General features: G+C 30.5%; 1 protein-coding gene across 1 annotated transcript; it reads right to left on the minus strand.

Annotated features, from left to right (window-relative positions):
* Positions 1-462: 462 nt before the first annotated feature.
* On the minus strand, positions 463-17,505 carry LOC107449309 (uncharacterized). The gene is made up of 6 exons (XM_071177945.1): positions 17,344-17,505; positions 5,718-5,805; positions 4,801-4,884; positions 3,115-3,300; positions 2,003-2,116; positions 463-687 (listed from the first exon to the last, which is right to left on the minus strand). The coding sequence occupies exons 4-6, from the start codon at positions 3,285-3,287 to the stop codon at positions 528-530; spliced, it is 447 nt and encodes a 148-aa protein (XP_071034046.1). The 5' UTR covers positions 3,288-3,300; positions 4,801-4,884; positions 5,718-5,805; positions 17,344-17,505; the 3' UTR covers positions 463-527.
* Between the last annotated feature and the right edge of the window lie 1,181 nt (positions 17,506-18,686).

Genomic DNA, 18,686 nt, shown 5'->3' on the forward strand with positions numbered 1-18,686 from the left:
TGTATGTTGTATTATTAAATCGATTAAAGTTCTTCAGTTGATTATTTGGTAAGAACTGTATTGTAATTATTAGTCATTTTCTTTTCTTTCTTGTAGCTGTTAACTCTTCAACAGCTGGCTATGACCGCTAGCATGTAACTTTCGATTCATCTAACTTGAAATAAAATGTAAGATGAGATATATTGAAAAAAAGTAGGTATAAATGTTGGTCTATCTATCTATCTATGTATAAATAGTATTTTTTTACACTTAAGTGATGACATGTAAACTAGACACATGTTTTCTTAGTCTAAATATAAATAAAAGACACTTTAATCTTGCCAAATATTATATTTTCTGCGATAGACAATTTACAGATATCATAATCACAGCAATGTATTATTTAAATGTCAATTTCGGGATAAACAATTTTACATGCTTCCAAGTATCACGACAATATGTTTATATGAATGTCAAATTTTGTCGGAAACAGCATGTGTAAACTTTTTAAGATGGTAAACGATGGCACTTCAGATTGATCTTGCTTATTATTTTTTGAAAAATCTGTTGAAAATTCTGGAGAAAAAACTGAAGCATCCTTTTTTCTCAATTTTCTTTTCAACATGTTCGATGATGTTAAGATCAATATCACTGATATCATAATAATGTATTTTCTCTCTTATGAAGAAACCATCGTGTTTTTCCAATCTAAAATTTAAAAAAAAAAAATATTCACGTTATAAGAAGCTCACCAAAATTTTTTGTTACATATGTTTGTTGTTGAAATGTAATTAATTTTAAGAATTAATTGTTATTTAGTTCAGTTAAATTTCTGAAAACACATATTTAAAAATGTTTATAAATGAAAATTTTAATTTCAGTTGCTAAAACTTGATGCATTAGAAGTAATATTTTAAATTATGATTTCTTTTCATAGTTTATTTTTTTTAATATCAAGTTATTGTTAATTTCTTTTTCAATTTTCTAACGTTTTTAAAGTTAATAAATTGATTTTTATTTAAATTATGAGGTATTCATATGTATCTTATAAGTGCCATTGTAGTTGATTTGAGCACCAATACTTATAGATTGTATTTTAAAGTGTTATTCCGTTTATTTTAAACTAATGTGTCCTTTTAATTTAAATTTATTTCATTTTTTTAATTTTTCAGTTCTTTAAATTGTAACTGATCAGTCCTTTGAAACGGAATTAGGATTATTTTTAATTCCAGAGGGGAGTAATTTAGAAAAAAAGTTTTCCTTTAATGTTTATAAAATTCAACCATCAGATCAATTTTCAATGTTAAATTTAAGGAGGCAGCAATTAATTGTCAAATATCATTTCTTATGTCAAATATCATAACTGTCCTATTTCCCTAGTAAGGAACTAGGTCAGATTTATCATCATTGTAAAATATTGCGAAATACACAACATTGTGTTGCCAACTAATTTGCATAATAAAAATGAATTTAAATTCACAGTCACGACATTTCATGCATTAAAAATCTCTTAGATTCAATGGATTTTAAAATTAAATTGATTTCTCATGCAACTAACAAAGATATATTTCATGCTGTTCGCGCATACGTAGAACGCGTGGTACTTTTATTTATATAAATAAACTTAGTTCCAGGTTAATTTTACGTTTCTTATTGATAACGTTGAAAATCGCATCCAAGTAGGTCCCAAAATACCTTTTCATCGTAATTTAATAATGTGTGGACTAGCATGTTAAATTCACCAAGTTGGTCATCATAGCATTAAATTACGACAAAACACCTCTCTCAGGGCCTATTTGATTTATAATTTTTAACATAATTACAGAAAAACACAAATTTAACATAAAATTGCCATTTCAAATGCACATAAGCAACCTATTCATAATAAGGAGGCACCATTTGCGGTGAGCCATGGGTCGCTATGCAATTCTCAATCCTTATGATATGCCTTTCAAGTTTGTAAGTAGTCAAGTTCTGTTCTGAATCACTCAGTATGATCAAAATTTTTGAAAAAAAATAATACCTTATGTCCGGAATTCCATATGCGATAGAATCTTTTTCATGCACTGTATCCAACTTGTACAATCTCGCTATCATTTCCTCAGTAAATAGGTAAGTTGGATAAACACGTGCATCACTAAAGATAAAAAAAAAGGAAAAAACAAATTAAATTTACAAGTAAAATACAATGTTTTTGTTAAATAAATGTAGTAATTGTAATTGACCATCATTCTCGAAACCATTTACTTTTTTGTTGAAAAGTGCCGGACTGTCTACAAGGGAAAATTCCCGGAATCCATAGTGCCAAGTATCTAAACGGGAAAAGTCCCGGAATATTTAATTGACTTATTATTTTCTCTAGAACTATTTAATTTCAGTCGTCAGCCTGTGTTCTGCAACGCTGCGTGTAGGCAGCTCTGTGCTATCGATGTCGCTGTTATACTTATTTTCTTTCTTTATTGAATTTGTTAAGTTTAATTGTTAAACTTATTGTCTTTTTTTCCTACCTTGCTCTACAAATCACTACATAAATTTGTAGCTTAAGTATGTGTCCCCAATAAAAATGATCTGAAGATTCTGAAAAACAATTCTGGAGAAAATATGAAAGTATTTGACCCACTCTGTAAACCCACTTTTTCTTTGCTTCCTACTAAAATCTTGAAAAATAATTCTCATCAGAGAATTCTCAGAATCATTTTGAAAAATTTTTTTAACTGTTGTGTTTGCAATTCCTGTAGTATTAGCATTTATATATTCAAAATATTGTTAAGTTAACATCCTGTTAATAATTTAATTATCCATTTTTTTCCCTGCCAAAGCAGGAAATTAAATTTTTTAATATATTGCACGCATTTATTCTGTACATATGTCATAAGATCATGTTTGATAGTTTGTATCGTTGATTCAAGTTTAATAAAATAATAAGCTACATTTTTATGTAAGGCCTAAGTGTATATTAAATATTTATATTTATATTACACTTTAATTCTATTAATTATTCGGCCCATTTAAATATTTATATAACACTTTAATTCTAATGTAGCTGCAAAAGTAGATACGTTGATAAATAACTCAAACACTTGAAACTCTTACAGAAATATTAAATTACCGTAAAAATTTTGTTAATTAATATACCTTGTGAAGTCATCTTCAACTTTTTCTTCAACTACTACTTCACCTACGACTTCACAATCAAACACTTCTCCATCAACAACAACTCCCTTCTCAACAACCTCATCATCATCAAATTCATCATCACTTTCATCCTCCTCATCAAACATTGGCAATTCAGCCTCTAATTCCATCATACATTCTTCGTCACTAAATTGAGAAACGAAAAATATTTTCTTAAATAAAGGGTGGTCACACATAAAGTGACCACATTCAGAGCCTTCTGGGAACCCGTTGCACTAATTGAATGAAACTTTGTATTTACTTTGTATGGACCATGGGGAAATGATTAACGCAACAAAAGAACAGCTCAAATTTTATCACACTTGTTGCACCTAAAGAACAAAAAGATTCTCAGAATCATCGAAATTTGTTCAATTACAGAATGTGCTCAAAGTGCGCTCAGTGTTACGTGCTGAAAATGCATTATATATTCAGTGGTAGCGCGAAGAAACTTTCGAGGGATTTCAGCAACATGTCATGTAATACTGGCTTTAAACTCATGTAGGGTCCTGCATTCCTCCACCTTAAACACGCCCTATAAAGTAGGATTATGTGTAGGGATAGGAATCACAAGGATTTAAGTCAGGTGAACGAGGAGGCCAGACAAATGAAAAAAAATTGTACATTACACGATCCTCGCCAAAGTTAACGCGAAACGGTTTATTGACTTGGCGTCCAATGTGAAGATTTGCTTCAACTTGCATAAAGACAATGGTCTGCAAACCGTTCCGTGCCGCTCCTGCAAATATTGCCGTGAATGATCCTCTATCGAAGGAGCTCACCGCACCATACAATTATAACAGAGCACGTTTTGGGGTCTTGACGAGAGAGTTTCAAAGATGAACTGTCCAAGTATAACTAAGCCCACACCATGCAGTAACGGGTTCTGAGTTCGGGTTCTGAATAGGGTCAATTTTTATTATAACCAACTTCTATAGTAGAAGTATATTTTTTATTACAGAAGTTAGTTTTTGGAACTGATAATCAGAGTTTCTTTTAGTTTCCAAGGTGAAGTAAGCCCACACAAATACAGTAACGCAATCAGAATTCGGGTTCTGAATAGGCTCAATTTAATTAAAACCAGCTTCTGTATTAAAAGTATATTTTTTATTAGAGACGTTAGTTTTTGAAACTGATAATCAGAGTTTCTTACAGACAAAATAGAACGGAATACCTGAATAACGTTTGATCTTATGACCGGATTTTCTCGTATCATATGCAGTTTTTATGGTTTGTAGGGTTAGCATAAAATATGCTGAATAATTATTTTTGTAAACCATATTTTAAGGTATAAAACTGGACAGAAAAACGTACATTCTCTAAAATAACGTGTTTTTCCCCAAAGAATTCCTGTCCCCCAAAGCATAAGATAGTAAACAAGAAACTCGAAAATAGGGTCCCAATAATTTTTTCCAGAAGAGCGGCTGAAACTTTGGATCAAAAAAATATTGAATATCAAGATTTACAAATTCTTCCTTGTGTTAAACAATAATAGCAAAATCCAAAATTGAAACAAAATCAAACAAATAATTTCTGATTAAAAGAATGAACTTTTAGAAATTTCACAATTCAGGTGCATAGAAAATTATATTAAACATTTAAAATAATTATTACCAAAATATTTATATACAATTCGAATGATTATACCTTTCAGACTCATAGTCATCATTATCATTAAACACATCATTAGCTGCCACTGTCAGCTTTTTCCCATCATCCTCACTATCAAAGCTAAAATTTTAAAAGAAAAATGTTTACTAAAATTGATTTTTGTAAGATCAGTTTAGTGTGAAAGTGATACGAAAATTTCTCTGAAATTCACTTTCTGCTCAATTTGATTCAAAATATATTTTCTAAAATAGATACACAATATTTAGGAGTCGTACATTTTTCTTAAAATATCTATATATAAGTTCTAAAAATGTTTGTTGCTCTTTTATATATATACTTTTTATTCTGATTTTAAGGAACACTTTCTATAAGTAAGTATTAGAATTATAGAAGTTGCCTAAATATTAAATACCTGTCGGACCTTATGTATAAATTTCCCATGATTCATGTAATGTCCTAAATAATATTTTAAGTGTTTAAAAAACATAATTTAGAAACAATTACTCAAAACATTTTTCCGTGCTATTGAATCTAAATTTCTTGACTTCAATTAATCGCATGGAGAACAATGAGTATGGTTACTATTGTGGCGTAACTACCATTATAAATATTAAATACCAATTCTCTAGTATAATAAGACATGTTAACTTGATTCTAACAAGAGGTACCTTTTGATAGACGAAGGTTGACATAGTCAAAAATTACATCCCCTCACTATAAAGAACTTATTAAAAGTGATATTTCTTTAAATGCAGTCGACCGTATGTAAGAAATATACTCTTATTAAAATTCATAATTGTATAATTTTAAAATCATTATACTTATATTTTAGGGTGAGTATTATGGACGAATAGAGAACAAATTGTTCAGGAATTGAATTTTCTGTATTCTAGTTACGCATACATCATTGAACGAAGGTTATCCGGAACAAGATTTCATAAATAGCTACTTACACTTGGTCAATACCAGTCTCATGTAAATCAAATTCATCCTCATCTAAATCAAATTCATCCTCATCGAATTCGCTCCCATCCTCATAAGCTAAAACATTAATCAAAATAAAACGTGTATAAATCTAGTTTAAATTAATGATCTATCAATTGATTCATAATTTTTTTTTATTATAATGCCACACTTAGATGTTCATTTCTTCGGTACTTATATTCAAAACGACTTAAAGTATAGGTTCTGCTTTTAAATAAATAAATAAAAAAACACAACTCCGTAAAAATTGATATCATTCAAAAAATAGAAACGTAGTTTCTAAAAACAAATGTGGTTATACATATTTCTTTTTTGCTTCTGTAGTTTTTTTTTAATATAGAATGTTTCATTTCTGTTTCAGAAGCCTCAATTTTGATCTCCGAGAAACACTGCAAAACTCTCAAGAGTGTTTATCCTATGTAATCTTGGAAACGCAAGTGATTGTCTCTTGGAAGATAACCTGATTATCATTTGACGATTCTAAGTTATGTATTTGGTCAAGTGAATAACAAGAATGAAATAAAGAATGGAATGCACAAGGAAAATAAAGGATGAAATATTCTGAACAAATATGGTAAATTCCTTAAATCTCATATCATATTATTCAGTTTGAATTCTACTTTTAAATGATATTTATCTGTTCCTGGTTGCCGTAAAAATCCTATTGCAACAGTAACTATATTAGGTTTCCTGTACTAGTATATTAAAAAACTGCTGCACCAGTAACGCTTATAACTACAGTTAATTAAGCCTCTTTTATATCAATAATGGTTCGGCGATTTTTTACGGCCTCTGAAATGGATAAGTATCCGTATAATTACTAAAAGTTTTTTGTATAATATTTTTAGAGATAAACTATTTTTACTTATTAATTTCCTTCTGTAAGTTTTAATTTCCTGTTCATCCCGTGATTAGCATTACCTCTTAGCCAAAAGAGAAATGCAACTGAATTGCCAATGAAATCGCCAAATCTATTAGTTGGTTATCTATTTCGTACTTTGTGACTCACATCGCCTCTTCACCAAAAGAGTAATACAATTAAAGTGTCAATGAAATCGCCAAAACAATTAGTTGGTTATCTATTTCGTACTTTGTGACTCACATCGCCTCTTCACCAAAAGAGTAATACAATTAAAGTGTCAATGAAATCGCCAAAACAATTAGTTGGTTATCTATTTCGTACTTTGTGACTCACATCGCCTCTTCACCAAAAGAGTAATACAATTAAAGTGTCAATGAAATCGCCAAAACAATTAGTTGGTTATCTATTTCGTACTTTGTGACTCACATCGCCTCTTCACCAAAAGAGTAATACAATTAAAGTGTCAATGAAATCGCCAAAACAATTAGTTGGTTATCTATTTCGTACTTTGTGACTCACATCGCCTCTTCACCAAAAGAGTAATACAATTAAAGTGTCAATGAAATCGCCAAAACAATTAGTTGGTTATCTATTTCGTACTTTGTGACTCACATCGCCTCTTCACCAAAAGAGTAATACAATTAAAGTGTCAATGAAATCGCCAAAACAATTAGTTGGTTATCTATTTCGTACTTTGTGACTCACATCGCCTCTTCACCAAAAGAGTAATACAATTAAAGTGTCAATGAAATCGCCAAAACAATTAGTTGGTTATCTATTTCGTACTTTGTGACTCACATCGCCTCTTCACCAAAAGAGTAATACAATTAAAGTGTCAATGAAATCGCCAAAACAATTAGTTGGTTATCTATTTCGTACTTTGTGACTCACATCGCCTCTTCACCAAAAGAGTAATACAATTAAAGTGTCAATGAAATCGCCAAAACAATTAGTTGGTTATCTATTTCGTACTTTGTGACTCACATCGCCTCTTCACCAAAAGAGTAATACAATTAAAGTGTCAATGAAATCGCCAAAACAATTAGTTGGTTATCTATTTCGTACTTTGTGACTCACATCGCCTCTTCACCAAAAGAGTAATACAATTAAAGTGTCAATGAAATCGCCAAAACAATTAGTTGGTTATCTATTTCGTACTTTGTGACTCACATCACCTCTTAGCCAAAAGAGTAATACAATTAAAGTGCCAATGAAATCGCTAAAACATTAGTTGTTTCATTCTGGTGTTTTATTTCCTGTTTATACTGTGACTTACATTACCTCTTAGCCAAAAGAGAAATATAACTGAAGTGCCAATGAAATCGCCAATACAATTAGTTGTTTTATTCTGTGGTGTTTCATTTCCTGTTTATCCTGTGACTTACATTAGTCAATGAAATCGCCAAAACAGTTAGTTGTTTCATTCTGTGGTGTTTCATTTCCTGTTTATCCTGTACTTACATTACCTCTTCACCAAAAGAGTAATACAATTGAAGTGCCAATTAAATAGCCAAAACAATTAGTTGGTTATCCATTTTGTACTTTGTGACTGACATTACCTCTTCGCCAAAAGAGTAATACGGTTGAAGTGCCAATGAAATCGCCAAAACAATTGGTTGTTTCATTCTGTGGCAGACAAAAAACATGATTTTTAAGAAAATATTTTTTGTATCGATTGTATTGCTAAGGTGGTGATTTTATTTATTAAATTTATTAGTTACTAATTAAAGAGAAGATGTTTGAGTTTTACTCAAAAGATAAGTTTTACATTTTATTTATCCTAAATTTTTATTTGAATATTTTTCAAAGGTGCTTTTGGATTATCCCATCGACCATTTTCGTACTTTGGGATTATGATGCTTTTCATTATGAAGGTGCCAATTGATTTGCGCATTTTTGCGAACGTTGACTGGTCGACGGAATATTTCCAAAGTACCTCTCTTAATACTACCATGTAACTAAATATTTTTATTCGAGTTAAGTTTAAATGAGTGAGTGGAAAAAGTGTGGAGAAAAATATGGAAGTTTAAAACAAAATAGTATTATTTATAATATATAAAGAGTTTTCTAGTTTTTTACGTAAACGATTTCTCTATTATTTTAAATCTAAATTTAGGTTTCCGTAAAACACGCTGATTACTATACATAAGTTTTAGATTGTATCAAGCAGTATTCCATTTAGATATCTAACTATAGTTAAAATTACAAAAAGTACTTTTTTTATGCTTACGATTAGGTCTGGGATATTTTTCCCGTTCCTTCCGCCAGTTGTTCAACACAGCAAAACGATATAAATCGCTTTGATTCATAATTATAACTCAATAAGTTTTTTTTTAATCGCAAAACACAAACCGCATTTGAGAAAGCTCAAACAAGAATGAATTTTCAATGTATTTATTACCATTGTAATCAGATACTTTTATTTTTCCAACAATGTCTTAAAGAAAAGCACTGATTGTTAAAACAATGTCCACGACATAATTTTTTTTTATATTTCTGTAATAGTTTATTATTGTTGTAAACGCTTCATGTGAAGCATTGTTGTAAATATTTAAAAGTTTAAAGTATATTACTGATAAATTTGTTTGAAACTTAAAATTCAAAAAAAATTTCTTTTACAGAATTGTAGTTGATCTAAGTTCACAATCGGCTAATAATTTTTTTTAAAAATTTTGATGTAGGCAAAATAATTAATAACTAGGCTGAAGTTTTTTTTTTTAAGAAAAAAATTAATTTTAATAAGGAGCTGACTTTTTGATTTTTAGTGTCCTCAGGGTTTATCTATTTCATTTTATAACCATAGTTAAACATCCGACCCAATTCTTGGCTTACGACTACCAATGTTCAACTACGTAACCTTGTAATTTTGAACGCAATCCGAAAGACAAGGGAATTACTAGATCAAGTATAGGGCGAAATTTGCCTTCGTGGAGGACTTTTTGAGGGAACTTACCCGCATTTGAGTTACATGGAAAGGAAAATCACGAAAACTTCTCACGATTAGCTTGATGGGAAGGGGGACTCTATCCCATGATCCGTCTACCACTAAGAATATTTTTACGCCAGCACTATAGTCGGTGCGAGGTGGGGGCAGAATTCGTATCAACCGGCCTTAGCTGGGATTCGAACCGAGTTCACTGGGATAGACAGCAAGATTTCTAATGGAAGCGTGCCCTCTATACCCTGAGCAACCAAAGCTCGCTTTATAGCATTTGGGTACGAATACTTTTATTTTTATTAAATCATGATTTTCAGAATCTTTATTAAATCAAGTTCTAACTAGTTTTAAAAAGAAAGGACGCTAATGAGAAAAGCGAAGATAGTTTACTAAGTTTGTGGTTCCCATTACATATATTTTTTGAAAGGAATCGATTAATTTGAACCGTTAATTACTTATTAATTTGTCCCAACTAGGTCTGATTCGCAAGATTTGAATCGTTTGGATGATTCGTTTTGCCTTACTTTAGATACTAACTTCAAATGTAAAATCAGAATTTAATAAAATATCCCGTAGTCTAGAACTCTTTTTATATAATATTTGGCAGTAAATATTGGTATATATCGATTCATTATCGGAGATCGGCCCTACTGATTTGAATAATCGAATTTGAAATCATGATTTGAATCCCTTTAATGAGCTGATTTGCTTAATTCGAATCATTTGAATGATTCCCTTTGCCTTCTCTATAAACAGTCCCTGACCAAATTATTAGACACACTATAAGATTCTATGTAAAATCTTAATTATCAGGTGATACTCTATACAGCTTTATCGTTTTTAAGCGACTAAAACCAGTTTGCACTTGTTTACGTTCATGTATCAATTGATTAACATTGTAATGCATTACGTTCAAAATAAATACAAATAGGAAGTATGTAAAAATCTCCTGAATAAAAACCCATTACATGTATGTTTAAATATAAAAGTATTGCCTATAAACTCGTGCAAAACACGTAATTATTAGAAAACTAAAGTGCGTCTAATAATTTGGTCTAATTATTATACTATACTAATGTAATATCTGATATAATAAATATTCTATATTTATAAAATATATCGTCCAATTTATCCAATAGTCTGATTCACATTATCTATCGTCTAATCCAGAGGTCGCCAAAGTGGTCTATATAGACCCCCAGGGGTCTATTTAACAAAAGCGGGGGTCGATTTGAGACAAGGGGGCGAATGGGGGTCGATCCGAATCGGAAGGATCGATTGTGGGTCAAAAGAAAAAACAGTTCTAAATACGCAAATCACACATACCAATTTAAGAATGTAAAATTTGTGAATTTTTTTTATAATTGACTCAATATCAGTTTCTTTATAAAACATAAATTAATAAACGTATATTTATTGGGGTGAAACAAGTATTTACGTACCACCGCGCAGTGGCACGAACTCAGCGCAGTTTATAAGTCATATGCATATGTGCGCTTGTCCAAATGTCACGTGTGACGAGCATTGACGTTACAAATGCAAATATCATACGCAGTTTCAGCTATCTTTGCAAACTGTGTTGAATATTTGCAGTGTCATTATTAAAACTTTTATAGTTTTGGATAATTAGTTATTGTTTCGATAAAACCATTCGTTTGGTTTAGATATCAATTTTAATTATCAATGCACAAAAAAGAAGGTAAGCATTAATAATATGGATTAGTACAGCCCGCGACAAAACTATAGCACACTTTGTATTTTTTTACGAAAATTACAAAATTGACCAATTTTGACGAAAATTAAAATTGACCAATTTTGAACCCAATATAGCGAACCTTGCAAAAAAACACCAGGCACACCCATCTCATTGATCAAGAAGCAGTAAATCTTTAGTTACTTTACTTATTATATCTACTTATGCATAATTACTTATTATTTAATAATAAGGTATTTAAATTTCAATATTAATATATTTTTCATAAAACTATTGTTACACAATGTACTATTACTTTAATAAATGTTTAAAATCATAAAATAAATGTACAAACACAGTATCTAATAGAGTTTTATTTTAATTAACAGAAAATTACTTTTGTGGGGGGTCGATGGGGATTTCGAAAAATTATATAGGGGTCGATGATCAAAAAAGTTTGGCGACCCCTGGTCTAATCTAACCAATTGATACACGAACGTAAACAAGTGCAAACCGGTTTCAGTCACGTAAACACAATAAATCTGTAAAGTATCACCTGATAATTAAGATTTTATATAGAATCTTATAGTGCGTCTATTAATTTGACCAGGGACTGTAGATACCAGAACCACATTCTAATAAAAGATCCTGAGGACATGAAAATCTATTCATATTTCTAAAAAAATCAATTTTTTTAATAAAAAAAAGCACTTGATGCTTATAATGAATATTCCTTACCGAAAAAAAATCGAATAAATATGGTCTACATGTCACATGATCTACCTGTTATTTGATAATGAACCTGAAGTTAACTATTTTTGAGTTAGCATTATGTTAATATAGTATGTAACCAGTTAGAACAGTGGTTACCAACTGGCTGCCCGCGAAGCCTTTTTTTGTGGCACGTGAACTAAAATATATTAGTTGTCATTTTTTTGCGGACAATTTTCATAAAAAATCTCTATGGATTTAAAATACTCGTTTAAAGAAACCTAATTTCTTCGTTTCTGTGAAATTTAACATACCAATGGTGCAAAATTAATTATTTCTCAGGTTTTGCATCCAAGAAAATATTTATTCAAATACAAAAATAATCGTGTATGTTGCTCTTTTTTTTATTTAATTTTTTTTTTGTATTTTGTGAATATAATTTAGCATGTGCGTATCAGAAATTTTCTCGAATAAATTCTTCCAGTCAGTTTTTTGAAATCACTCATTTTGGACGAAATTTGTGAATTTTAAAACACATAAAAGAGGGAATGAATATCATATTTTACTTAAATTCCTTGAATTGAATATCGTATGAGCGGAAAAGAAAAAAAAATTAATTTCAGATGCTCGAGAATTTTTTTTGTTGCTATAATTCCTAAAAAGTCGAAAATAATGTTAATTTATCCCAGAATTAAATTTAAAAGGAAAAAATATCTTGTCACTAAGTTTCTGATTAAGAGCAGATTCAAAATGATACGTAATAAGCATTATTTGTAATGCTTGTTATTTTGCTTTTTAATATTAAAAAACTTTTATAAAAATCTGACAGTAATATTTAATGTTCCTTCAAACATAAAAGAGTCCTATGTAAAATTTTGATAAAATTGTGGCCCGCCATTTGACTGGTGTTTTTAATTGCAGCCCCCTGCCACATGTGCGTTGGAAACCCCTGAGTTAGAACAAAGATTCGAAAATTAAAATGATATCAACATCATGCGTATGTTACGGTAAAATGTTTTCAAAAGTTTTTAAAATTGAAGCTTTCCAATAAGTGGTCTTAAAAATGGTTGACCGCAATAATTTGAATAAAACAATGTTCAAAACAAATAGTCAGCATAATAGCATTCGGCAAATGGTACATTTAATATAATTAAATTATTTCAGTAAAATTTCTTAATTATGATGTAAATACATACTGTTTACAATAAAATAATAAATTATTTTAATATAGAGCTTACATCTCTGGCCTGCCCTCAAACCAAATTTTTATTTTAAGTTTATCAAAGATAAAAAAAAAAAAATTCAGAAGAATTTCCAGGAAAGAAGAATTTACAAACTAAAAAAAAAGCCAGTGGCTACAGACAAAGGATAAAAGAAAGTTAATCTAAATAAACATTGATTTGAAAGTTTAAATAAATTAAAAATGATTTTTTTCGAGGATCAAAAAATTAAATATGATTTAAAATAATTGCAAAAGCTCTTCAATATTGTTTTCAGTAGGTGGTTTAAATATGATCCTACCATAATATTTTTATTGTAATAATAGTAACTAGGAGGCTTAGCCCCCTGCTCGCTGGCACTCGCCAACCCCCGAAATGAACTGCTTTCGCAATTCATTTCGGATTACTTCGCAATCCGATGCTCGCTTTGCTCGCTCATTGGATACATTCTTAATGTCTAGCTTTTGTATACTTTTTTGAACACTGAAGTTCCGAAAGCTTTTCACTGTAGAAAATTCTAAACCTGTGCATTTCAATATTAATTTGAAATTGCAAACAGTTCACATATTTNGAAAGACAAGGGAATTACTAGATCAAGTATAGGGCGAAATTTGCCTTCGTGGAGGACTTTTTGAGGGAACTTACCCGCATTTGAGTTACATGGAAAGGAAAATCACGAAAACTTCTCACGATTAGCTTGATGGGAAGGGGGACTCTATCCCATGATCCGTCTACCACTAAGAATATTTTTACGCCAGCACTATAGTCGGTGCGAGGTGGGGGCAGAATTCGTATCAACCGGCCTTAGCTGGGATTCGAACCGAGTTCACTGGGATAGACAGCAAGATTTCTAATGGAAGCGTGCCCTCTATACCCTGAGCAACCACAGCTCGCTTTATAGCATTTGGGTACAAATACTTTTATTTTTATTAAATCATGATTTTCAGAATCTTTATTAAATCAAGTTCTAACTAGTTTTAAAAAGTAAAGACGCTAATGAGAAAAGCGAAGATATTTTAATAAGTTTGTGGTTCCCATTACATATATTTTTTAAAGGAATCGATTAATTTGAACCGTTGATTATTTATTAATTTTGTGCCAACTAGGTCTGATTCGCAAGATTTGAATCGTTTGGATGATTCGTTTTGCCTTACTTTAGGTACTAACTTCAAACACAAAATCAGAATTTTATAAAATATCCCGTAGTCTAGAACTCTTTTTATATAATATTTGGCAGTAAATATTGGTATATATCGATTTATTATCGGAGATCGGCCCTACTGATTTGGATCATCGAATTTGAAATAATGATTTGAATCCCTTTAATGAGCTGACTTGTTTAATTCGAATCATTTGAATGATTCCTTCTGCCTTCTCTATATACAGTCCTTGACCAAATTATTAGACGTACTATAAGATTCTATGTAAAATCTTAATTATATGTTGATACTCTACAACTTTAGTGTTTTTGCGCGGCTGAAACCAGTTTGCACTAGTTTACGTTCGTGTAACAATTGATTAACATTGTAGTGCATTACGTTCAAAGTAAATACAAATAGGAAGTATGTAAAAATCTCCTAAATAAAAACCCATAACATGTATGTTTAAATATACATGTATTGCATATAAACTCGCGCAAAACATGTCATTATTAAAAAACTAAATTGCGTCTAATAATTTGTACTAATTATTATAATATACTAATATAATACCTGATATAATAAATAGTCTATATTTATATGATATATCGTGCAATTTATCAAATCTTAGAATTTGTATAATATATCGTCAAATATAACCAATTGATACACGAACGTAAACAAGTACAAACCGGTTTCAGTCTCGTAAAAACAATGAAGCTGTAATAGTATCACCTGATAATTAAGATTTTACATTGAATCTTACAGTGAGTCTAATAATTTGGCAAGGAACAGTAGATACCAGAACCACATTCTAATAAAAGATCCTGTGGACATGAAAATCTATTCATATATCTAAAAAAAATCAATTTTTTAAAAAAAACACTTGATGCTTATAATGAATATTCCTTACCGAAAGAAAATGGAATAAATATGGTCTACATAACACATGATCTACCTGTTATTTGATAATGAACCTGAAGTTAACTATTTTTGAGTTAGCATTATGTTAATATAATATGCAACCAGTTAGAACCGAGGTTCGAAAATTAAAATTAACATCAACATCATGCGTATGTTATGATAGAATGTTTGCAAAAGTTTTTAAAATTGAAGGTTTCCAATAAGTGGTTGTAAAAAAGAAGGCTGCCCACAATAATTTGAATAAAGCAATGTTCAAAACAAATTGTCAGCATAATAGCATTCAGTAATTAGTACATTCAATATAATTAAATTCTTTCAGTAGAGCTGCGAGGGCTCAGGGGATAGAGCGTTCGCTTTCCAATGAGGTGAACCGGGTTCGAATCCCGGCAATAGCTGGTTGATATGAATCATCCGGCTTGCACCGATCACAGTGCTGACGCGAAATATCCTCGGTGGTAGACGGATCATGGGTTAGAGTCTCCTTGCCGTCGGGGTCACCGTTGGAGGTTTTCGTGGTCTTCCTGTTCATGTAAAGCAAGTGCTGGTTAGTGGTTAGTTCCATCAAAAAGTCCTCCACGAAGGCAAATTTCTCTCAATACTTGATCCCGGAGTTCCCTTGTCTTCTGGATTGGGTTCAAAATGACAAGGATCCGGAGTTGAATATTAGTAGTCGTAAACCCAAAAATTGGTTCGGTTATTCAACGACGGTTATAAAAAAAATTCTTTCAGTAAAATTTTTTAATTAATTATGATATAAATACATCTTGTTTACTATAAAATAATAAATTATTTTAATATAGAGATTACATCTCTGGCCTGCCCCCAAACCAAATTTTTATTTAAGTTTATCAAAGATAAAAAAAAAAATTCGGAAGAATTTGCAAGAAAGAAGAATCTACAAACTTAAAAAAAAATGCTAGTGGTTACAGACAAGGGATAAAAGAAAGTTAATCGAAATAAACATTGATTTGATAGTTTAAATAAATTAAAAAAGATTTTTTTCGAGGATCAAAAAATTAAATATGATTTAAAATAATTGCAAAAGCTCTACAATATTGTTTTCAGTAGGTGGTATAAATATGACTCTACCATAATATTTTTATTACAATAATAGTAATTGCTAAACACAACCAAAACCACTTTTACTTTTAGCATCGTTGAACTAAAAAAAATTAATTAAATCCGTAATATTTTTAACGATTTTTATCCATTTTCTTTTGATTCACCGATTTATAATTTTTTTTCCAGTTCGCAAAAAATATTCTGTTCTAAAATTTAGCGCTTGTTTATAATTATTAAATGAAATATTGTACTTAGGAAGCGAAATTTCATGGAAAAAATTGTGACCTTAAAAATAGATTATAGCCCCTAAGCAGCTTAAGTTATTCCGTTATAATCACGAATAAATATTAATTTTTTAGATAATTCATTCGTAAAAAAAAAAATTAAAACTAAAATTCTTCTCTGAAATTCGAAATTTTTTAAACTAAATTAAAACTAAAAATCGCCTCTGAAGTTCGAAAATTTTTAAACTAAATTGAAACTCAAAATCTTCTCTGAAATTCGAAATGTTTCAAACTAAATTAAAACTAAAAATCTTCTCTGAAATTCGAAATTTTTTAAACCAAATTGAAACTAAAAATCTTCTCTGAAATTCGAAATTTTTAAACTAAATTGAAACTAAAAATCTTCTCTGAAATTCAAAACTTTTTAAACTAAATTGAAAATAAAAAACCGTTGCCATTAAAATGTCGGAAATAATCCATTTCTTTTTCACGAATTTCATTAACAGTGCAGACACACACACACCTACGAAGAAGAAAAAAAATACAGTAGTTCCATATAATGGTACGACAAATCGTAAAAGGTATTATTACACAAATTGACAATTTGATAAGACCCATTTCTGTAAAGAAAAGCACGTCTTCAAAACTCTCTCATTACTGAAAGAATTGGATCTTATCAGCAAAAGATTATGAATTACCTTTCCATCCAATCAAATCACATTAAAAAAAAGAATCTTTATTTATATCAATCGCTTGGCGTAATGCAGCCAAAAAAACGACTTAGAATGGGCGTGTGTTCTTTTATTAAGTACATACACTCACTGTAATACTTGGCTAGAGGCGTCTTGTAAAGCCAGTACACGGTCCAGTGCTTGTTGAAATTAGCTCGCCGTGGGTTCAGCCGCGCATGGTGATCGGGCAATTTTCTCAAGAGGCGAAAGAATTACTAGTCCATTCGATAAATGGTAAAACAATGCTGCGGTGGAATATTTGGAGAGTAATTTAAGATTATTTTTTTCCAAGAGTGCTCAAAGGGTTACAGTGGCAGTTAAGTTCTTTGGTGTGTGTATAAATGCGAGAATGATAAATGACGTAATTATCCGTCGTAGCTGAGAGTTTGTCTTTTCGTTCTATTGTTTAAAAGAGATAAAATGTAACAGACTGGAACCTGCTTGGCGTCTTCGGTAATATTTTCTACTCTAAACTGGGACGGCGTTGATGGAAAACAATAAATTCTACTTCCTGTATCACACTGTCTGGAGACTTGGCGGTGTGTGATAAGTCAATGCTTTCTAATGACAATTCAGAGCTACGGTCCCTAAACCAATTCCTCACATCACCTGCAGTCCCTGGCCAAATTATTACACCCACTCTAAGACTTTATGTAATATCTTAATTTTTAGGTGATACTACACTTTGCTTTTACGCGACTGAAACCGGTTTGCACTTATTTATATTCGTGTATAAATTGGTGAAGTTAAATATATAATATAAATTCAACAATTGGATAAATTAGACCAGTGTTTCCCAAAGTGTGGTACGTGTACCCCCAGGGGTACGGGAACAGTTTCGCGGGGATACGTGTTCTTATGCGAAATATCTTGCAACAAACGAAAATTTCACAAAATTTTACTTAAAAGCAAAGTTAGCCATGAAAATTTACGATTACGTATTTTTCTATTGGCTATAATTTGCAGAGTTAACAGTTAATAATGAGTGGTGTCAACAGCCAGTTGTGATTTTTAACTTTTGTGAAATTTTCTTCTAGTAAAAAATACATACATTTTTTTATTAGTGGTACACAGCATTACGAAAAATTTAGAAAGGGCACGCAAAAGTCATAAGTTCGGGAAACACTGTTATATTAAGTCAATTTGGAATATTATATTTTTTATATCAGTTTTAGTAAATATGTCAGATAATAAAATTAAAAAAAATAATCGTAATTGCACAACCATATTGCAGAAATGTAGCAAAAGTAAAAAGCACTTTAAGATATTCTATTTTTTGAACGCTCTCTTGATAACTGAAACAACCATTACCAGTTACGGCAAAACCAAATATTTTTTTAGAATTTACTGCCATATAATTGCGTCATTAATTCATTGAATTATAATCTTCAAATACAAATTTTTGAATTCGATATAAATTAGAAAATCGAGGAT

The sequence above is a fragment of the Parasteatoda tepidariorum genome, chromosome 2 (genome assembly GCF_043381705.1).
Source record: "Parasteatoda tepidariorum isolate YZ-2023 chromosome 2, CAS_Ptep_4.0, whole genome shotgun sequence".
NCBI lineage: Eukaryota > Metazoa > Arthropoda > Arachnida > Araneae > Theridiidae > Parasteatoda > Parasteatoda tepidariorum.